This window comes from Magallana gigas, chromosome 5 (assembly GCF_963853765.1).
Source record: "Magallana gigas chromosome 5, xbMagGiga1.1, whole genome shotgun sequence".
NCBI classification, from domain to species: Eukaryota; Metazoa; Mollusca; class Bivalvia; order Ostreida; family Ostreidae; genus Magallana; species Magallana gigas.
The window spans coordinates 39,063,161-39,085,098 of NC_088857.1; the positions used below are offsets into that span (position 1 = coordinate 39,063,161).

General features: G+C 34.7%; 1 protein-coding gene across 1 annotated transcript; it reads left to right on the forward strand.

Moving 5' to 3' along the window:
- The first annotated feature begins 2,858 nt into the window (after positions 1 to 2,858).
- LOC136275624 (uncharacterized) lies at positions 2,859 to 3,560 on the forward strand. The gene has a single exon (XM_066085233.1). It carries the CDS (start codon positions 2,859 to 2,861, stop codon positions 3,558 to 3,560), a length of 702 nt encoding a protein of 233 aa, XP_065941305.1.
- Positions 3,561 to 21,938: the final 18,378 nt, after the last annotated feature.

Below are 21,938 nucleotides of genomic sequence, written 5' to 3' on the forward strand. Positions count from 1 at the left end.
CGAGCGCCTCGTGTGTCGCCTAGTGCCATGCTGGGAGCTTGTTTTCTGATATACGTAAAAAATGCACATGTAGATAAATGATCAGAGGTCATAGATATTGAACCTTGTTCATCTTTTGAGAAATCATTGGACCCAGTTTTGGCTTTAGAATTGTTTCCTGATGTTATCACAGACAAAGACAGTTGAAAATGTAAATTTATGTAGATACAAATGGTAGTTTGTATTTGTTATACCCCCGCTCCGAAGGAGAGGGGGTATACTGTTTTACCCTTGTGTGTCTGTCTGTCCGTCCGTCTGTCTGACCGTCCGTAACAAAAATTTCTGTCGCATTTATCTCGGCAACTATTTATCGCAGATGCTTGAAATTTTAACACAGTGTTTGTTACAGAAGTGATATTACTATCAATTCTTTTAACACGTTTGTTATTAGCTTTTGTGCTTTAATAGATACTGAATAAAGACGTGAGATAATCTTTGATTTTAAACTAGTTGAACATTTTAAGTTATTAAAGAGAATTTGTAAAATTATTACCGAAAGGAAACATTCCAGACATTGTAAATAAATATAAAAATAGAAAGATATTGAAAGGTTTTTTTAGGTCACCTGAGTCACTCAGGTGACCTATTGCAATTGGTCTTCGTCCGTCATCGTGCGTCGATCGTTAACAATTTTACATTTTTAACTTCTTCTTGAAAACAACCAGGCCAATCGTTACCATTTTTGGTGTGAAGCATCTCTATGGTAAGAAGAATCTAAATTGTGAAATGCATGGCTCTACCACCCGTGGGGTGCCACGGACGGGCCAAATATCCCAAATTTTCAAAAAAATCTTCTTCTCTGCTTCCACACACGTGAGGAAAAAACTGAATGCATGGTTATGATGTCCATGAAGCCCTCTTTTGTGAAATTCATGGCCTCTGGTTCAGGCTCTAGGGTGGGGCCAATATGGCCATATAGTAAAAATGTATAAAATCTTCTTCTCTACTTTCATTTATATTTGTTAAAAAATAAATGCATGATTATGATGTCCATGAGGCCCTCTACCAAAATTATGAAATTCATGACCCTGGGTCAGGGGTTCAGGCTCTAGGGTGGGGCCAATATAGCCATATGTAAAAATGTATTAAATCTTACAAAATTTTCTTCTCCTTACTCCAATATATATTTGTTAAAAACTAAATGCATGATTATGATGTCCATGAGACCCTCTACCAAAATTGTGAAATTCATGACCCCTGGGTCATGGGTTCAGGCTCTAGGGTTGGGCCAATATGGCCATATAGTAAAATTGTATTAAATCTTAGAAAATCTTCTTCTCTACTTCCATAAATATTTGTTAAAAACTAAATGCCTGGTTATAATGTCCATAAAGCCCTCTACCAAAATTGTAAAATTCTTGTTCCATTTGTCAGGGGTTCAGGCTCTAGGGTGGGGCCAATATGGCCATATTGTAAAAATGTTTTTAATCTTAAAAAATGTTCTTCTCTACTCCCACACATGTGGGCAATAAACTGAATAAATGGTTATGATGTCCACTAACTCCTCTACCTAAATTGTGAAATTGATGGCCTCTGGTTCAGGGGTTCAGTACATGAGGTGGGGGAGGGCAATATAGTGTTAATGCATATATTAAGTGTTTAAAAATTTTCTTCTCTATTCTCACACATCTGTATTAAAAACTGACTTATTATTATGTTTACCAGGAAGTCCTTTACTGAAATTTTAATTTTCATTTCCCCTGGAGTATGGGTTTTGACTCTAGGGCAGGGCCAAAATGGATGTATAAGTGTTAATGCATATAATGTTAAAAAATTAGCTTCTTTACTCCCACACACCTGAAAGGAAAACTGAATTCATGATTTTGTAGTCCAGATCTTCAAGTTTTTTGCAAAAATTATAGGTTTCATAGTTCTTTTTGAAAGATTTCAGGCAGGGATGTGGTCGTTATTACAAATTTATAATTTTATACTCCAGAATGAAACCTAATTAATTAAATGCATATATGAGACTCCTCGACAAGTTTGTGTATGGGTTATATGCTACTCAGTTGACCGTTAAGGCCAATTAATTGGCCTCTTGTTTTATTTACTCAACTCTTTACTTCGAAGATAGGCACTATATAATATCGCCAACCATATTAAAATGAAATACAAAATTAACACATGCCGAAAGTTTATAAACAGAACACAAATGAAAATACAAAAGCTAGAAATGTTTTAAAATGTGTCTTTTTAAGGGATGACAATTGCTAACCTGTTAACCGATTAATCGGTCGGAACGATGGTAACCGGCTACAAATTATGTAATCTGCTAATCGGATTAAAAAAAATCGGCACAAAGAGTTCATAAAAAATCACCATGAAGAACTACGAACACTCATAATTAACCATTTTCATACATCGCTAAGAGCTTTAATTTTGGGGTAAATTATTTCGTCATTGCTTAATTAAAGGGATGTTATAGGTGCTAATTACTGTTCAAACACCTTGACACTGCTCTAACTGTCCACCGTTTCTTTAATCATGCGTGAATGATAACAAAATATTAATTTAGAACAATTTACATTCTTTCTGTCGCCATTTTTGTCAATCTTGAATTCTACAGTCTGTACCATATCTGTAATATGATAGTCTGACCAGAATTCCGGATCGATAATGTTCGACCATGTTGGTTCCGTATTTAGTAGTTTTAGTTTAGTTTCCGGTTATGAAATAAAAAGATGGAAAACTCATCACGAGTTCAGACCATTTATTCCTCTCACATCCATCGTCCATTTATCATAAACATCGATACCGGAACATGGTGGAGAATCATTAACTGTTAATCTACACCCGTTATTTCAGCAAAGCCGTCTATGATGGATTCACAGAAAATCCATATTACGAGATTTTCCGGCCATGTACACGAAGACCCCCAGAAGTTCCTCGACGAACTGGACAGTTACTTGATCCTTCACGGCATTAAAGTAACATCGACAGACCGTAAGTGTGCTGCTTTTCACCTACATCTACAAGGACCGGCTTTGTCCTGGTACCAACGACTGGCCGACACTGTAAAGTATAATTGGAATAATTTGCGTGCAGCTTTCCTGGCACAGTATAACAACAACCGTTGTTTCCACATTGACGTTGAGAAGTTCCACTCATTAAGATTGCAACCAAACCAACGCATTGAGGACTTCTATGCCACAGTGGTAGATCTGGGCACAAGATTAGAGGTTGCTGACAGAGACATCATGCATCGTTTCATCGCGGGCCTCCCAGACCAGCTGGCGTTTTTCGTTCGGGCAGGCCGACCTATCGATTTGGCCCAGGCTTTTGAATCCTCCCTCTTTGGCGCTGCAAGTGGTTACAGGAAATCTGACCCTCCAGAGCTGTTGCAGCCCACTGCTGCCCCAGAGACTTGTACTACCATACCTATGGCTGCTGCTGCCACACAGCCCTCCATTGACGACCTCGTTAGGAAGATTGAGTTGCTCTCTACCCAAGTAGACGACCTTCGTCAGCTTAACTCTCGCAACCAGGACCGCCACATCCCACGAGGAGGATTCCGCATGTAGAACATAGACTGTTTTATCTTGAGATTATACATTGTATTTTCAACTTGTGTCTTTTCATTTTGATACATATTCAAAACCATTTTTTCATTTTTATACTATAGCACTGTAAGTACAGTACTTTGCTATTGCTGAAACTTACGTTTTTTCAGAAAATCACCAATGTGCAATGTTTACTTTTTCCATGAATTCTAGCTTTTTCCAAAATAGTCACTACTGCAACAAAATGTCAGTGTGTTACACAATTGCAATTTACTTAATTGTATCTACATTGTTTACTTGGCATTTGCAGATTAGTTTTCTTCTTAATGCACTCTGATTTGAATATCATGTTGTGTAAATGTGAGAGTGTTTGATGGGCCCAATGAATGGTGTATACATGTTTCGTACATTTTATTCAATTCTGATTTCATTACTATAGAATGTCCATTTCTTCAGGTTGACTACCATGGAATACTAGTATTAATAACAATGGAATTATTATTTTTGTGACATGTACTTTCATCGGATGTCCATATTTCACCTATTGTTGAGATTCACTTGATCTTTATCATTTATGTCATTTCTTGATTTTGGAATTCTGGTCTTTGATGTTGTTTGAAAAAATTCTCCAATTTTTTTTTCGCACGGCGGGGATGTACCATATCTGTAATATGATAGTCTGACCAGAATTCCGGATCGATAATGTTCGACCATGTTGGTTCCGTATTTAGTAGTTTTAGTTTAGTTTCCGGTTATGAAATAAAAAGATGGAAAACTCATCACGAGTTCAGACCATTTATTCCTCTCACATCCATCGTCCATTTATCATAAACATCGATACCGGAACAAGTCACTGCCCACAACGGCATTCCAAGCATGGCGATTTTTCAAGAGAGTAAATTGTCAAATGCACACTCAGAATTTGCTTAGTTTACATATCTAAACACATTCATGTAAAGTTTTAAAAGCTAACAAAAGTTTTCTGTATATAAATTAATCTTGAATATGCATCCATTGCAGAATTCTAAAAATATAAACAGAGGAAGTTTGAGTAGAGTTAACATTCAGTATTAACATTCTAGCTGCCCTTTTCAGTAATTTAAAGTGTTTCTATATTTGGCTATTGTTTTTAGCTGAACCCCAAACTGTACAACAGTAGATAAAATGTGGGAAAATAACAGTAATATAAATTTTTATTAGAGCAGCATTTGACATAAAGAACACGAAGACGACGTAAAATACCTAAACAGTCAATGTGATCGGACCAAGTAAGAGATTCATCTACGGTTACACCAAGAAGTTAAGCGTTTTCTTTAGTGTTTAAAACAACATCCCTAACTTTGATAAACAATTTTTTTTACACTTCGAATATTTTTGTTTTGTACCAATCAACCACAGGGGCCAAGCCCGTTTTAACAATAATTTCAATGTAACCATAAATAAAGGGGTCGAACTCTGACCCAGATAAAAAACTACCAGCTCGCTTCAAAAGCCTAATAAATTAATTTTTAAAACACTCGCAATATGCATGTATTTTTCATAAAAGTAATGTCCGAGATACACTCGTGCCGAATTTCAAGTTGATGGGTCTTAAAATAGCGGAGATTATTCTCTCGAAGTCGCCAGTTTAGTTTTTATCATTTACCGGTCCAGGGCTCACGATTGGAGTTTGCGTATGACAACAGCAGTGTTGCAACAAGTCGAGAAACATTCGCACTAATCTTTTAAAATCTCACATCAAACGTATGTTACTTACATCCTTTAATTCCGATAAAATTCATTAAATACACTCCAAACCAAACTGAACTTTTATTCTGCAGCCACATCAACTTCTGACCAGAATGGCCATTGTGATAGCTAATGTTAAACTCAGTTTCATTGGTTAATATTCCTAATGGTCCAATCAGAATCAGTCTTTCTCAAAGACGTCAAAATGGCTTGCCCTCTCAGAAGTCAATGTAATTGCAGAATAAAAGTTCAGTATGGAGAGTATTTAAGGAATTTTATTATTATTGTTATGGTTACATTGAAATTAATGTTAAAACGGGCTTGGCCCCTGTGCAATCAAAATACACTGAGTTTACTCCAAGTTCATAGTCAACTTGTTACTGTTCATCCATTTTACATAATATAAAAGATCCTTATACACTTTTTGTTCAATAACATCAATAGATTTATGGGAAACATCTTGTGTTGTATCGTCTGCATAAATATTTACATTTGAATGTTTAAGAAACTTTGGATAGTCATTTACAAATAATATAAAAAAAACAAAGGCCCCAAAAATAGACCCTTTCTGAACATAAATTGTAACATCTTTTTCATCAGACAATACACTTTTCTATCTAACACTTTGTGTTCTTCCATGAAGATACGACTAAAACCATTTAAAAGAATTGTTACATATTACAAAAGATAAAACTTTGAGTAAATACTTCATGATTAACTGTGTCAAAAACTTTGCTAAGATCAATAAAAAGAACGCCCGTTAATTTGCCATCATCTATGTTGTTTAACCATTTGTCAATGATGTTATGTAATGCAGTTTTATACGAGTGCTTAGGTCTAAAACCAGATTGGTATTCAGATAAAAGGTTGTTCGTATTCAAATACTCGTAAAAAGAATTAAAAACATGTCTTTCTATTATTTTGCTGACAATAGGTAAAACTGACAGATGTCGATAATTGTTTACAATCAAATTTTCACCTGATTTAAGAAGAGAGGTAACTCTTGCCTTTTTCCATTCAGATGCAACCTCACACTTTTTAACAAAAAAGTCTAAATTTCAGCAATTACATCTAAACTCAATTTCAACAACTTTACAGAAATGTCATCTAAACCAGTAGCCTTTGAGTTTGACATTGCTTGTATTTCTTTCTTAACAAAATCAACAGACTGAAATGTCTGGAATACTAAAAGGCCCCTAGGCATTAACTGTTCAATTTCAGGTAATGAATTGTTTAATTTTTCCGCAAATTCAGGTCCGATGCCGCAAAAGAAATTATTGAGCGCATTTGCCTGAGGCTGTTTCGTTGTTCATTTCAATGTGTGTTGATGTTGTCGATGAGAACTTAGATGGAAGAAACTGTTTTAATTCTTTGGTTTAGTATTGGCTTGACTAATAGCACTTTCTATTAAGTCTCGTTTCGCGTCGTTAATTTCGCAACTACTCTGTATCTTGCAACTTTGTATAAAACCAAGTCGGAACTGAGTCTGTCACGTGATTTAGGAGCCCGACGATGTAGGATATCACTCTGTCGCATTTCGGAAAGAATTTCGTCATTTATCCACTTCTCCGAATCACTGAGGATGCGTCGTTCTTTTATCGGCATATGCTTGTCGACCACAGACATAAACATCGAACAGAAAGATGATCACATACTATCGATACTATCACTGATGGTGTGTATTGGTCGAGATTTTCCGATACGATACAGTATTTTGAGATGCGATATCCAATATTTTGGATTTCAAATTAAAGTAAACGATTTCTGAAAAAAAGTATCACTAAAATATGAAATGAACCTGTTTATTGTCTTTTATTTCAGAATAAAAACAAAACAAGACTTATTTCAGTCTAAAAAATATAACAATCAGATGATTTAATATACTTCACTAACATCTGCTGGTAAAAAAAAAAAACCCAACAAAACAAACGTTTTCAGGGATTTAAACAAAAGTCCTGAAATAATGATTTAACAGCTTTTTTAACTCATGTTTTTTTAAGGAATACAAGCTAAGAGTGTTTACATATTCAGGACTCAAACATGCTCTTGTGGCATAAACAATGTCTCCTGTCTTACTAAAAACTCAGAAGCAACTGAAGTTGCCTAATCACAAAAATATCTAGCTGTTAGCTTAGCTAGTCTTTGAAAAAAAACCTAGTATTCTGTTGCCAACATTTCAACGGATTTTCCTTCATAGGTGCAACTTTTCTCGCTTTGTAACCATTTACCTCCTTAATTGCCATTCATTGCCTTAATTGAAGTAAGAACTTCCTAACCAGTAATTTAAATGTCATCTTCAAATACACATCCAAAGCAGTTCTGGCAAATTTCTGTTTAGGCTTCAACGTTTAAATTTTAAAGATTAGATAGACATTGGACAATATTTTATTCATGAATCACAACATTCTAGATAAGATGTGGGAAAAAAAGTGATTATCCCTATAAATTAGCTAATACAATCTTATTTGTACCTCTTGGTTGTAAAAGTTGTGCTCATCAACAACTTCAGAATCCACAACATGTACCTGAGGTACGTCCGGCAAATCTTATGCAGCTGCTACAACAGGATGCTGTGGGACAGTGGCACAAGGGACAAGCTCACCTAGTTCACCTGATTCAGTCTTAATAGATCTGACAGCAAGATCAAAGTCAATCACATATAGTTTCTCAATCAATCTCTCCCATGCGCTATCCTTAAACACGTGGTTTGTTTTTTGTCCTTGGATCCATGGCTCTCGATTCCTCTAAATGCATCAACAAATCAGGATCTCTGTAACGGACAGGCATGGGGTAATGGTAATTTGTAATGGTAATTGAATGTAATTAATTACAATTTTTGATGTAATTGGAAGTAATGTGTAATTGGTCACATTTTCAATTACATGTAATGGTAATTTAATTAATTACTTTCAAAAAAGGCATGTAATTCCAATTACTTTTCAATTACTTTCAATTACATACCGATGGACATGTAAATATTAAGCTGTCCACTACCCATTTTTCCCCACACAATGGTACATTAGGTCAAGTTCGAAGAGTAGTTAATAAGCATTAAACTATTATTATATATATCATTATGATACTAAATATTTTTCGAAATGGATTTTTTCAGTGATTCAATATTTAATGATAAGTTTCCAAAATTTAATTAAGTACATGCATTTGATCATTTGTTTGATCTCTTTTTTCTTAAAAAATACTTATTTCCCTTCTTATTAGAATAATTAGTGTGTCAATTATCATTGAGTTAGTTTAAAACATCACTGTTTAATTTACAAACAAAATCAGTGTTATCGAAATTATATAAACTATCAAGTCATGCTTTGTAATTGATAGCCTAAAATACAGAGCTAAAATGCATGGCTTCAAATGGGTTTAAGTTTTTGATGCCTAACATGTCCACAGGGTGTTTTCCCTTATTGCTAACATTTTGATAATTAGGTAGAGAACAACAGGTGTGAATTGTGTTTTGATAACAATTAAAGTCTGCCCTCTACCCGAGATTAACCTGTACTTTGGCATTGTATTTACAAAGAAAAAAATAGTGTATAAAAATGCAAAGGAGAAAGTTTTCATATAATAGTTTTGCATGCAAGAAATACTTTAGTTGACATGGTAGGTGTAGGTTAAGGGATATGACTTTTAAATGTTTATTGAATATCAGGGTGTATGGGACACCTCCTTATTGTGACTACCAGTTTTAAAATAAACAATAAAAACCAAATTTATATTTTTTCTTTCCAAAAATTGTAACTGATTATCAGAATAGTTAGCAAATTCTCAGTGAAATTATTTTGATTACGAGGAAATTTTATGCATATTATAGATATATACCTCCTTAAATGTTTATGTGTTGTATATAAATCATGGTTTTAGTAAATTTTGATGAAAATGTAATTTGTAATTTAATTAATTACATCTGCAAAGTAATTGTAATTTAATTAATTACATTTGAAAACTCTTGTAATGGTAATGGTAATTTAATTGAAGAATTTAAGCAAGTAATTGTAATTTAATTAATTACTTTCCATTGTAATTGACCCCATCTCTGGTAACGGAGCTCACGATTTTGTCTAACTGCATTTTTTAGGCTAATGACAAACACCGAGTTTCCCTCCTACCTTTCATAGTGCTTTAACAGTTTATCAAGGAGTGGTAGAATACACAGAATCAAATTTGCAGTCAACATGACCCCCATGATAAAAACGAATTCCTCACAGAATATATTGGATTTCTTGATCTGTCAATCCACTAACATTTCTGGCTTTGTCATTCTCTTTAATTCTAGCATCAAGAAGAGCAGCAAGAACAGCTGGCGTTTGTTTCAAAAACCTCTCCAGCATCTGAAAGGCGAGTTCCATATAGTTTTACAGTCATTGATTTATTTGTGTTTTGGCAGTTGCAAAGTTAATTGCTTTTTTTGAATCACCTCTGTGGCAATGTTACTTTTATAGTAAAAAGTATCAACTGATCTAACGTTGGCAAGAACTCTCTGCAGTAATGGAAGAGACAGTGCTTTGTTAGAAGCAAGAGCCAAGCATCCTAATTTCAGTACTCCAGCAACTTCAATAGCTACAGTCATATTAGACGCATTGTCACTGGTTATGACACTTACTTTATCTTTTATGCCCCTGTTTAGCATACAGTTTGTTAATTCATGTCCAACATTTATACAATACTAATTGCAATGAAATTTATTTGTAATAGAACCTACCAAAACTATATTGATAACCACCACCAACTTGCCCGACTGACGTTGCGGCTTTGTTGTCATGATCGTTATTTCCATCAACTTGATTCCCAATAGGTTTCGTCGAAAATTTAATGTCGACTTTGTCCCGAACCACTGACCCAGGGGCCATGAATTTCACAATTTAGGTAGGAGTTAGCGGACATCATCATAACCATGCATTCAGTGTGGGAGTAAAGAAGATTTTTTAAAGATTTAATACATTTTTACTATCTAGCCATATTGGCCCTATCCTAGAGCCTGAACCCCTGACACATGGGTCATGAATTTCACAATTTTGGTAGAGGGCTTCATTTGCATAATAACCTGACATTCAGTTTTTAACAATATATATGGGAGTTGAGAAGAAGATTCTTAAGATTCAATACATTTTAAGTATATGGCCATATTGGCCCCAACCTAAAGTATGAAACCCCTGACCCAGGGGCCATGAATTTCATATAATTTTGGTAGATGCCTTCATGGACATCATAATCATGCATTTAGTTTTAAACAAATATAAATGGAAGTAGAGAAGAAGATTTTTTAAAAGATTTAATACATTTTAACTATATGGCCATATTGGCCCCCACCTAGAGCCTGAACCCTTGACTTAGGAGTAATGAATTTTACAATTTTGGTAGAGAGCTTCTTGATCTTAATCATGCATTTAGATTTTTACAAATACATATGGGAGTAGAGAAGAAGGTTTTGTAAGATTTAATACATGTTTACTATATGGCCATATTGGTTCCACCCTAGAAGCAGAACCCCTGACCCAGGGGTCATGAATTTCACATTTTTTGGTAAAGGGCTTCATGGACAATTTAACCATGCAACAAGTTTTTCCTAACATGTATGGGACTGGAGAAGAATTAAATTTGGCGCTTTTCTGCATATTTGGCCCAACCGGGGTTAGTAGAGCATTCACAATTAAGATTCCTCCTACCATAGAGATGCCTCACACCAAAAATGGTACCAACTAGACACGATCTCGTTGCGAGCAACGAATGGGTCTTCCGTCTGATTTTTGAATAGATTAGATTAAACTTATCACTTCAAAGATAAAATCGTATATCTAAGCGAAAAATAGTAAAAAAAAAAAAAAATTGCGGCAATCGGGGCTTGAACCCGGGTCACCTGGGCCATGTCCACGATTCTATCGACTGAGCTACTCAGACTCTCGCTTCAGAATTTTGACGCTTAATTTCTCGAGAATGCCTGAATTACCTGAAAGCATCTTGTTGCGAGCGACAAGTGGGTCTTTCGTTTGATTTTGAATTGATAGGGTTCAATAAAATATAACATTTGGTACGTTTTACTATCATATTAACTTCTTTTCAAACTAATTTTTCAACCTACACTGCGAAATGCAGATTTCCGGAAAACGTCATTTTTAAACTTCAAGATCTCCGCAACGCGTTGTCCGATTTTAAAACGGTTTTTAGTTTTGTATTCAGTACAAAAATGTCAACAAAACGCATATGCTTTAAAATTCAAAAAATCGAAATATTACAATCACTTCCGGTGACGGACGACCTGCTCATATTAAAATTTGATAAGTTTAAAACATATTCTGATGGAAAAAAATTGTAGATTATTTGATTACAAAAAAATTTAAAACACAATTTTCCAAAAATGCTGTTTGGGCGGACCGGAAGTGGCGGACGATCGTAGTTTTACCTGATCGGCCCTGGAAATTCTAAAATCTATCATTCCTGAAACTTTTAATATTCTATCTTCAATCGTTTTTGCGAAAAAAGGGAGGACAAGATCACTTTTAACAAAAAGAAAAACGAATATACCGGCCGACCGGAAGTGACGTCATCAACAAAAATGTACATGATAAAAGACCTTGATATTTTGTATTATTCGTGAAATTTTCATAAAAATCCATTGTAGCATATTTGAGTTTTTAAAAAAATGTTAAGAAAAAAAAGAATAACTAGACACGATCTCGTTGCGAGCAACGAGGAGGTCTTCCGTCTGATTTTAGAACTTGAGATTTATGTTCGATCTTGATTTTGCTATTTATCAGTTAAAATAATTTAAAACAGAAAAGGAGGGTCTACAATTTAAGGGCCAGATACTATTTTGTTTTAGGTGTAAGAGCTTTGTTCAACAAGTGTTTAGAAATTCGTCACCTTTCTTTAGTTATCTGTGAAAAACGTTTTAGGGGCCGGTCCCTTATCTCCTTATCGGGGCCACTGAATCAAATTTTTAAGGTTGTATGTTGTTAAATACTGTAGTACATCATTTTGAGCATCTTTTCTTTTACACTGCATTTCAAAATATTCTTTCTTTTTGAGATATAGGTGATCAAAATTTTTGACTTTTGAGCCCTACAAACCCCTAATTACGTAACACATTAGAAAATCATTATGTTGTAAGGCTACATAAATGTAAGATAAACATATTTGCTCTCATAATCTAATACAAAATATCCCTCGGTTAAGAGCTATAGGAAAAAGACTTTAGAGCCCTCTAGGTCCCTACATTTAGGGGCCAGCCCCTTTTTCTTGGTATCAGATGTAAGGTCATTTGATTTTATAGACAATGTGCTCAACAATTGTTTAGAAATTCGTTACAATTTTTAAGATATCTGAGAAAGAATGTTTTAGGGGCCGGTCCCTTATCACCTTATTTGGGCCGCTGAACCAAATTTTTAAGGTTGCATGTTGTTAAGTACATCATTTTGAGTATCTTTTCTTTTATACTGCATTTCAAAATATTTTTCCTTTTTGAGATATATGTGATCAAAGTTTTGGATTTTGACCCCTAAAATTACCTAATTACGTAACACATGAGAAAATCATTATACTGTTAAGCTACATAACTGTTAGATCAACATATTTGCTTCTATAATCTATAACGAAATATCCCTTGGTAAAGAGCTATAGGAAAAAGACTTTAGAGCCCTCTAGGTCCCTTATATTTGGGGCCAGCCCCTTTTTCTTGGTATCAAATGAAAGGTCATTTAATTATTATAAAGACATTTTGTTCAACAAGTGTTTAGGAATTCGTTTCCATTCTTGAGATATCTGAGAAAGAATATTTTAGGGGCCGGTCCCTTATCGCCTTATTGGGGCCGTTTAACGAAATTTTGAAGATTGCATATTATTTAGTATATCATATTAAGCATCTTTTCTTCTATACTGCATTTCAAAATATTTTTCCTTTCTGAGATATGGGTGATCAAAATTTTGGACTTTTGGCCCCTAAAATGTAACCCATGATGAAATCATTACATTGCTTGGATACATAATTGTAAAATAAACATATTTGCTTCTATAACCTTTCACAATATATCCCTCAGTAAAGGGCTACAGATGAACGATTTAAGAGTCCCTTTGTTCCCTAATTTGAGGGGCCAGCCCCTTTTTCTTGATATCAAATTAAAAGTCATTTAATTCTTAACACATTTTACATAACATGTTTTAACAAAATATTTTTCAGAAAAGAAATAAACAAAGAAAACCAGAAAAATTAACGACGTTTTTTAAATCTCAATTTTCGGGTCCAGGCGAGCTTCAGCGCCTTTTAAGTCAGACAAAAATGAATGCCTAAAGACACGTCTACAATCTTTCGACTACAGTCCCTGAAAGTTTGAACTCAATATCTTCATTCGTTAAGGAGAAGATCCCAGGACAAGCCGACCCTCTGAAAATCGCTAAAACGTCAATATATCAAAAACGGAAATGACGTATAAGGTTTAGATCAGTATCTATCATATCTGAAAGTTTGATGAAAATCGGGTGAGTCAATTTTGAGAAATCGCGTGCACAAAATTTGTTGGAAAAAAAAGAATAATAGCGAAAAAAAAGAAACAGAACGAAAACAATAAGGTCTTCCGTTGGAAACGGAAGACCTTAATAATAGTGAAAAATAGAGAAAAAGAAACCTAACAAAAACAATAGGGTCTTCCGTTGGAAACGGAAGACCCTAATTAGCTTTGTAGTTTTAACAAGTTAAAAATGTAACATTGTTAAAGCACGACGACGGACAAAAACGGATACAGTAGCAATAGTTCACCTGAGTTACTCAGGTGACCTAAATTGTTAAAGTATTATTTGTTAGTCAATATAACTTTACATACTTCTGTTGGTTTTATTTCATTTATTCATTAAGATAATCGTATTACACGCAGTGTAGAAATATTGAAAAATGCTTACACACGGTAATATAAAAGACACCATAACTCAAAATGTTGATCATTGACCTTACATGTATATAAGTTTAATGTCGGCAGACTAAGGTAAATATAAGTAGTTTTATACTATAAATGTGCAAGTGTTTCATCATCCATTTTCTGAAATTAATTCAAAATGGATAGGAGTCAATCATAGTCACGACTGCTCGTACGTGCCTCTACAGATGAAATGAAAATCTTGCGAGACACGCAAGAGCATCTTACGATTTTGGTAGGACGTACGCTTCCCGTAAGCATGCTCGGTGGCTGTTGGACATGCACAACAATCACTACGGTTTCTTTGCGAGATGTAAAAACGCACGCTGCACTTGTGCTTCACTCAAAGATAACCGTACGATTTCAATTGCACGAAGGACGAAATGAGATCTCAATTTTCCATTGCGTTATACGCACGTAGACTGCTAGTCACACGTGCTCACCATCAACATAGAAATTGAGCGCATAGTAAACGTACGTCATACTTTTGACATATGTACACCAATTGCTCGTGGTGCGTGCGAATTGCCCTTAAAGAAGATCTTTATTAAAAAATGCTGATGAAAAAAATTCCTATAAGAATAATAGAATCTTCAGTTTTGCCATTCATCAAAATCAAATCAAAGATTTTGGTAAAAAAAACCCTTTTAAAAACCAAATTAAAAATAAACAAATGCAGTTTCTTTAACAAAAAGATGGAAGACAAAGAAGAACAGGACAAGAAGGAAATGAATATTAAAGTTAATATTAGTAGTATCAAGTAGAAACAAAGCCTAATCCTTTCGACCTGCAAGGGTACTCGAACAGAATCAAATGCATTTTCGGAGTAAGGAGAGGAATCATCTTTACGCGCAAAACGATATTTTAACGAATCAAGACTCACTAAAAACCCTAGCACATCCTACTGGAGAAAGTTGTTCTCTTCGCGAGTATAGTAAGTTGTTTTGTAATCAGAGCAATTTCTCCATTTAAAAATCAAAGTACTGAAGTACTGACGGGAGTTGATTTTATCGCTTATCATTTATTCAAAATCAAGTATCAGTAATCGAAATATTTCTGAGAAATTGTATGGATCCAGGCAATATTGAACTCTTGTCTTGTTCAACCAAACACTCGGCTATCTCCGTTTATCTCCGACAAGCAAGAGAGACTCTGTTTTGTCGGATATTAACGGAGACAGCCAAGCGTCTGGTTGAACGAGACTACATTGATCGTAGGAATACATACGACTTTAAAAAATATCCAAACTGTTTGTACAATTTAAAATCTTACTATTTTCATAGTATTTAAAATAAGTAAGTTTTCTTGAAAAACAATGCTTCAGAATATATAGCATCGAATTTATCGATTATTTTCAAGAACTAAGTGTGTCTGCGGTATTGATTTGTGCTTTAGTCTAAACACTGTTTCACTTTCGCTTTGCCCGAATAAGTGCATAGGAGAGTTGATTAAAATCAACTCCCAAAAATTGATAACCATCTCGTTAGACCATTAAAAAACGTAACAAGTGAAAAGCTGTCATAGTGACAGCAAACCGGGTTTTCTTTTATGTGAACGGTAACCATTATTTACCCATGTCAACCCTGAATTGATAAACACTACCAACCATATCCAGTGAAATGGAGTACCAAAAAAGTTCAAAAGCTTCAAAAGCAAAATTTTCAGAAATTTTCAGAAATCAAAACCCTAGCAATATGCACACCTCTGATATACTAGTATGTACAATTGATCTGTAAAAGAACAACTTCCTATCTTGAAAACTGTAGAAGTTATCCGTACAACGATGGTGCCCTTAATGCAATAATTTGCCCAAAAATGACTAGGTTCAAAAGCTGGTATTTTTTCATAAGTTATCAGTAATCAAAATCCTAGCAATATGCACAATTCTGATATACGTACAATTGATCTGCAAAAGAACAACTTCCTTTCTGAAAACTGTAGGAGGAGTGGTCCGTACAATGAGGGTACCCTTTGGGCAGCCGCCCGCCTGCCTGCTCTTTTCACCATTTTAATAACCGGGTTGTTCCGTTGGAAAACCCAGTTTATAAAAATGTTTTCATAATTGTATCAACATCAGAATATCAAAAAAATATTTACAAACTTTGATTTTAAAAATGTATATAGCGTAACTGGTGTCACCAAAAATAACATATGTAAAAGCAAAGAAATTCCAACATATCTGTTAAAGCTGCTTCGTCCGATTTTGTTGTTAAAAAAATACAGTGAACTACCAGAACAGATTGTTTCAGTCACGATTTGTCGATTAACATTCAGACGAAAAGCGTTTTCCTTGCACATGATTGCCAACAGTGACTTTAGCTAAGTTTTAATGCAAATGAGTCAGAAAGCTTTGTCTGAATTTTTCTCATTATGAAGTCTTGACCAGGTACAACATCAACTAAAGATAAACGATCTCTTTCTTTTGTGCAGTTATTGTGACAGGAAAAATCTTCAGTGCTTGGTTTCGTTCATTGTCAATAATAGGGATATCCCAATCTAACTTTTGATCTGAATGAACGAGGTACCCGTTTTGGTGCAAGTGTAGTAAATATTCCATTTCAATATAAATATTGATGTAATGGATAAATAACGAGATTTTTAACCCAAAGTACATACAATATATATGCAGGTCAACATTACCGGGAAAGACACGGATACCGTTTGAATGATATTTTAGACTTGCAAGGAGAAACTAAGGACAAATCAGAAATTTGAAGAAAACTAACAGACGATGATTTGTTAAAAATTTTGACAGGAGTCTTATGAAGTCATAGTGCGACAATCTTCCCTAAATTGTTGAAACTAACAGTCGTGTGCCATAAATGAGTTCGCAAAATGGCCGCCGTAACATACTATTTTTCTGTAAGGTAGATTTAAAAAAGAAAATAAAGCCTATTTTCTACGATAACCAGAATCAAAAAATCGTCCGGTGATTCTCCGACTTTTTTACTGCTTTCGCCAATGTTATTTTTTGAGTTATCTCCCTTTGGTAGACAATTATCGTCTGCAAACCGACATGGCACCCAACCGGAGAAAAAATAGGGGAAGGCAGAAACAAATCGTATACAGATGTCAGATGTTGGATTTTTAATGTCTTAAACTGGAAGGATGATCGGAATATACAGCAAAAACTGTGAGGTAAAGTTTTAAATACTAAAGATCGGAGTAAGGCTAAAATTGTAACTCGAAGTAAAAGTTGTTGAAAAAGGGCACCGCTAGATGACCGAATGCCGTTTTAGAGTCCCAAATAATAACAGAAAATATGCTTTTAAGAACTGAAAAGCTTGATTTACTGCAAGATCAGAGTCTATGGTGTTGAATAAAACCGTAATCAGACTGCTTCTCACCGGTCGTTGTTCGGCACTTTACAAATCGCCGATAGTTTGTCTCAAAAAAGATAACACGAATTCTATGTCCAATTAAATCGTAAAAGAACACAATTTCAACGCAATTTTGGGCATACATAACGTTCAGACATTAATATCATTAAACCATAGGAAAAATATTGATTACACAAGTACAAAGGTCAAAAAATGAAACCCGAATTTTTTGTGACCTAGGAAGAGTTGTTGTTTACATTTCGAGTAGTCTCCCGTTTTATTCAATACAAAGCCTGTACATCGCTAAACCTAAAAAATTCTATGATTATTTCACTCCCAAGGATATAATACACAGTAACATATATGACAGCTAAGTCATTTTTACTTTGCTATAAATATTTGGTCCAAAAAATTCAGCTGATGACGAGACCTACGTTAAACGTCGGCCATTTTGCGAACTCATTTATGGCCAACTACTGTAAGGAAAAGGAGAGGTATGGTTCAAATTTATCAAAATTAAGAAAAGGAGATATTTATGCTGAAATTTCATTCGTGGCTTATCGGATATTATACATTTACGGATGACAAGATTCTGTGTTATAAATTTGGATTTCTGTTGGAAATACACGTTTCAACATTTTGTCATTTTTATGCACTGTTGGATATTTGAATATCCAATTGATGGGCGGTTGAAATTAAAAATATCCAACTGCCCATCAGTTGTTGATTGAATAGTGAAAATGAACGCTGACTAAATACAATGGGTGACGTCAAAGACGTTTTTAACTTTTGATAGGTAAAATTAAAGCATCTCTGATTCGGATAATTCCCTCTGTGTTAAATCGTTATGATGTTCATGAATCACGTTACAGAAAGCGATTCATTGAAACTTTTTTTAGGAGAGGCTATAAGAAAGCAGACGCTTTAACTGCAGAGAAGAAGGGGGCGCTATAGGTATGAATTGTGAATCTCATTTCCGGTGTCTCAAATCAATGAGATGGACTATTTAAATTCTATCTATTCTTAGGTACTGCACTAGTAATTAATACGTCAAAGCCTAGAGCAGAGTTGTCGAAATTTTTTAGACATTCGGTCCGACACTGTGAGCAGTTCTGTTAGACCTGACAGTTTTCTGTCGGACCAGATCAAAGTCATTGAACTGCGCTAAACGATTGGTTTTTTTAAAGTTCTTAAAGCTGCTTGGTCCGATTTTATATCAAATTTTATGCACGCTTTTAAACGATGGTTATGCTTAGTATATGTATAATAATAGACACTGCAATAGTTTTTTTCTAGCCAATTATGCCAAATTTCAATGAAGAAAAATACGTACAAAATTTGCTAACAAACAAACGACATAAAAAAGTGCTGCGTTATTTCGCCTCATGTTAAATTTCACCCCTGACGACGAGACAGGTAACATGGTTGTATTACGACTTTGACATCGTATTAAATAAAGGTCGAAATAATCAGACAAATTACAAATAAACATATGTACGTTTTGTTCGCTAATATTTCTGAAGTTTGCTTTCTTTACAATCGATGCATTCCATGCAGGTTGAATACTAGTAGCCCCAATCATTCGGGGGACGAAACCAAACGGTTTCCTTTTCTAAAAACTCCCGTGATTCACTTTGGTTTGTTTTTTCGTTTGCCCAAAAATAAATTATTTTTATTTTCTTTGAATATTTTTAACTTTCAAAGGAGACTGATTCTGCTCGTGTAAATAGGAGAAAGTCCATGACTTTTGAATATAAATGGTTTGCATGGAAAAAAGTTTGATACTGTAATAACCAAAAAATCGGACCAAGCAGCTTTAACAATATTCCATTTCACATTCCTTAACAATGCTTATCATTAGTTTTTCGTTTTCATCATCAGATTGTTAATTTTCGCTTTCACTTTCAAAATAATTTTGATTCATTTCTTCTTTCTCCAAATCAGACTGATTACTTGTGTCAACGCCACTGTGGCCCTCTTCTTGTCTCAAGACCTCAACTGTATCATGATCTACCTCTTTATCACCCTCAGAATCAGAATGTGGTTATGATCTCCATGAAGCCCTATGCCAAAATTCTGAATTTCATGGGCCTTGGATCAGGGATTCTGGGTTAGGCCAAAATGTGCATTTAGTAAAGGTGTATTAACTCTTAAGAAAATCTTCTTTACTCCCACACATGTGGAAAAAAATCTCAATGAATTGTTATGATATACACACACTAGGTCATGGGTTCAGGATGGAGAGGGCAATATGCCTATAAAGAGTTAATAAATATAAAAAATATGTTAAAAGAATATGTTAAAAAATCTTCTATTCTCTCACATATCTGTAAGAAAAACTTACTTTATACTTATGTAAACTTAACCAGGACGCTCTTTATTAAAATTGTAAATGTCATGTCCCCTAGAGTATGGAGTTTAACTCTAGGTTGGGGCCAAAATGAATGTATAGTGTAAATGCATATAATTTTTAAAAATTATTTTCTCTACTCCCTCACACATGTAAGGAAAACTGAATACATAGTTTTGTGGACCCAAAAGCCATATAATTCATGTCCTCTGGGGTAGTGGTTTTGTCTCTAGGGCGGGGACAAAACAGTCATATAGTGTTAATGCGTTTAATGTTTAAAATATGTCTTCTTTACTTCTGCCGATACCACACGGGCCAAGCCATTTTAACATTAATTTCAATGTAACCATAAATAAAGAAAGGGGTCGAACACTCGCGATCGTCCAGATAAAATCTACCAGCTCGCTTCAAAAGCCTATTAAATCAATTAATTTTCTAACATTAGCAATTAGCCTGCACTTTTCAGAAAGCAATGTCTGAGATACACTCATGCCGAATTTCAAGTTGATTGGTCTTTAAAAAGGGGAAGATATACGTCATTATTCTCTCGAAGTCGCCAGTTTATTTTTTACTCGGACATTTACCGGTACCAGGGCTCCCGATTGTTTTTTTTCTGATAACAACAGTATCTCGACAAATGGAGAAACATTCACATTAATATTTTAAAAACCTCATAATAAACACACCCTACTTGCATACAAAAACTCCGATAAAATTTCTTAAATACTCTCCATACTGAACTTTTATTCTGCAACCACATTGACTTCTGACAGGACAAGCCATTTTGACGTCTTCGAGAAAGATTGATTCTGATAGGACCATCAGGAATATCAATTAATGAAATGGAGTTTAACATAACCTATCACAATGGCCGGTCTTGTCAGAAGTTTATGTGGCTGCAGATAAAAGTCAAGTTTTAAGAGATTTAAGGAAATTAATCTGAGTTTTTGTAAGAAGCGTGCGTTTGATGTGAGATTTTAAAAGATTAATGCGAATGTTTCTCCATTTGTCGAGATACTGTTGTTGTCATAGGCAAAAACCCATCGGAAGCCCTAGACCGGTAAACGTCCGAGTGAAAATAAACTTTACAATTTATTCAGTATATCAATATACATGTCTATTACGGATTTTGATTTATGATATTAAAGGTTACTGCGTATTTTGCCAAATAAACTTGTTGGCGTTGAAGATCCATTAGAAACTTTTGCTGATTTTGAACCAATAGCAAGTCTCCCTTTTTTTATTTCCAGTTTTTCTTGGACAATTTCAAGCTTCTGGTCTTCCACCTCAAGGAGCTGTTGCATGTAACCCGTAACAACCCCCCTTTCCCAAATGAAGCACGTGTCGTTTTCCTCTTTTTCTCTGCTAATGCTTTCAGTGATGGTCGGTTGTCTGGTTCTAGTGAAATATATAATTATATAACAGTTTTGATTAAATATTCTCGTTATGTCACAAATGAGAAAATTTTATACTTTGTCCTGAAAATTGCTAAATCACACAGTGTAACGTTTTCGCTCTCTCGCTTTATAAAATAACCTGAATATTACAGGCGGTACCTTTGAGGCACATTACAATATTGGGTTCGAAAGTACCTTTAATACAATTAATAAAAGAATCACATAATAGGTAAAGTTTTTAGAATTTTATTAACACGAACTCAATCCAGAAGGTCTGTGCTGACTCCCGTCGGTGCTAATTCTAGTCGGTGCTCGGCCCCGCACCGAACCTGGTTGCGTGGTGCTAAACTAAAACTTCCGCACTAGGTGCTCCATATAGTCCGGTGCTACGGGTGCTAAGTTCTGCAATTTTATCTATAAAGTTCTTGTATATAATAACTTTTACCGCAAACCGATTAATCTAATCATTCAACGTTCAAATAATATTATAATCAGTACCAATACGTACGAGATTCGGGTAGTGCCATGCATAACTACACCCATATAAAGACTCGGTGCACACCGGGTAAACTTGGAAGGTGCAACCTGACTAAATTGCACTAATTTAGCAAATTTTACACAAAGCAATTTCTGCGCCTTACTAAAGACAAGCAATTCTAAAACTTTATCTAAACTTTTTAAAACACATA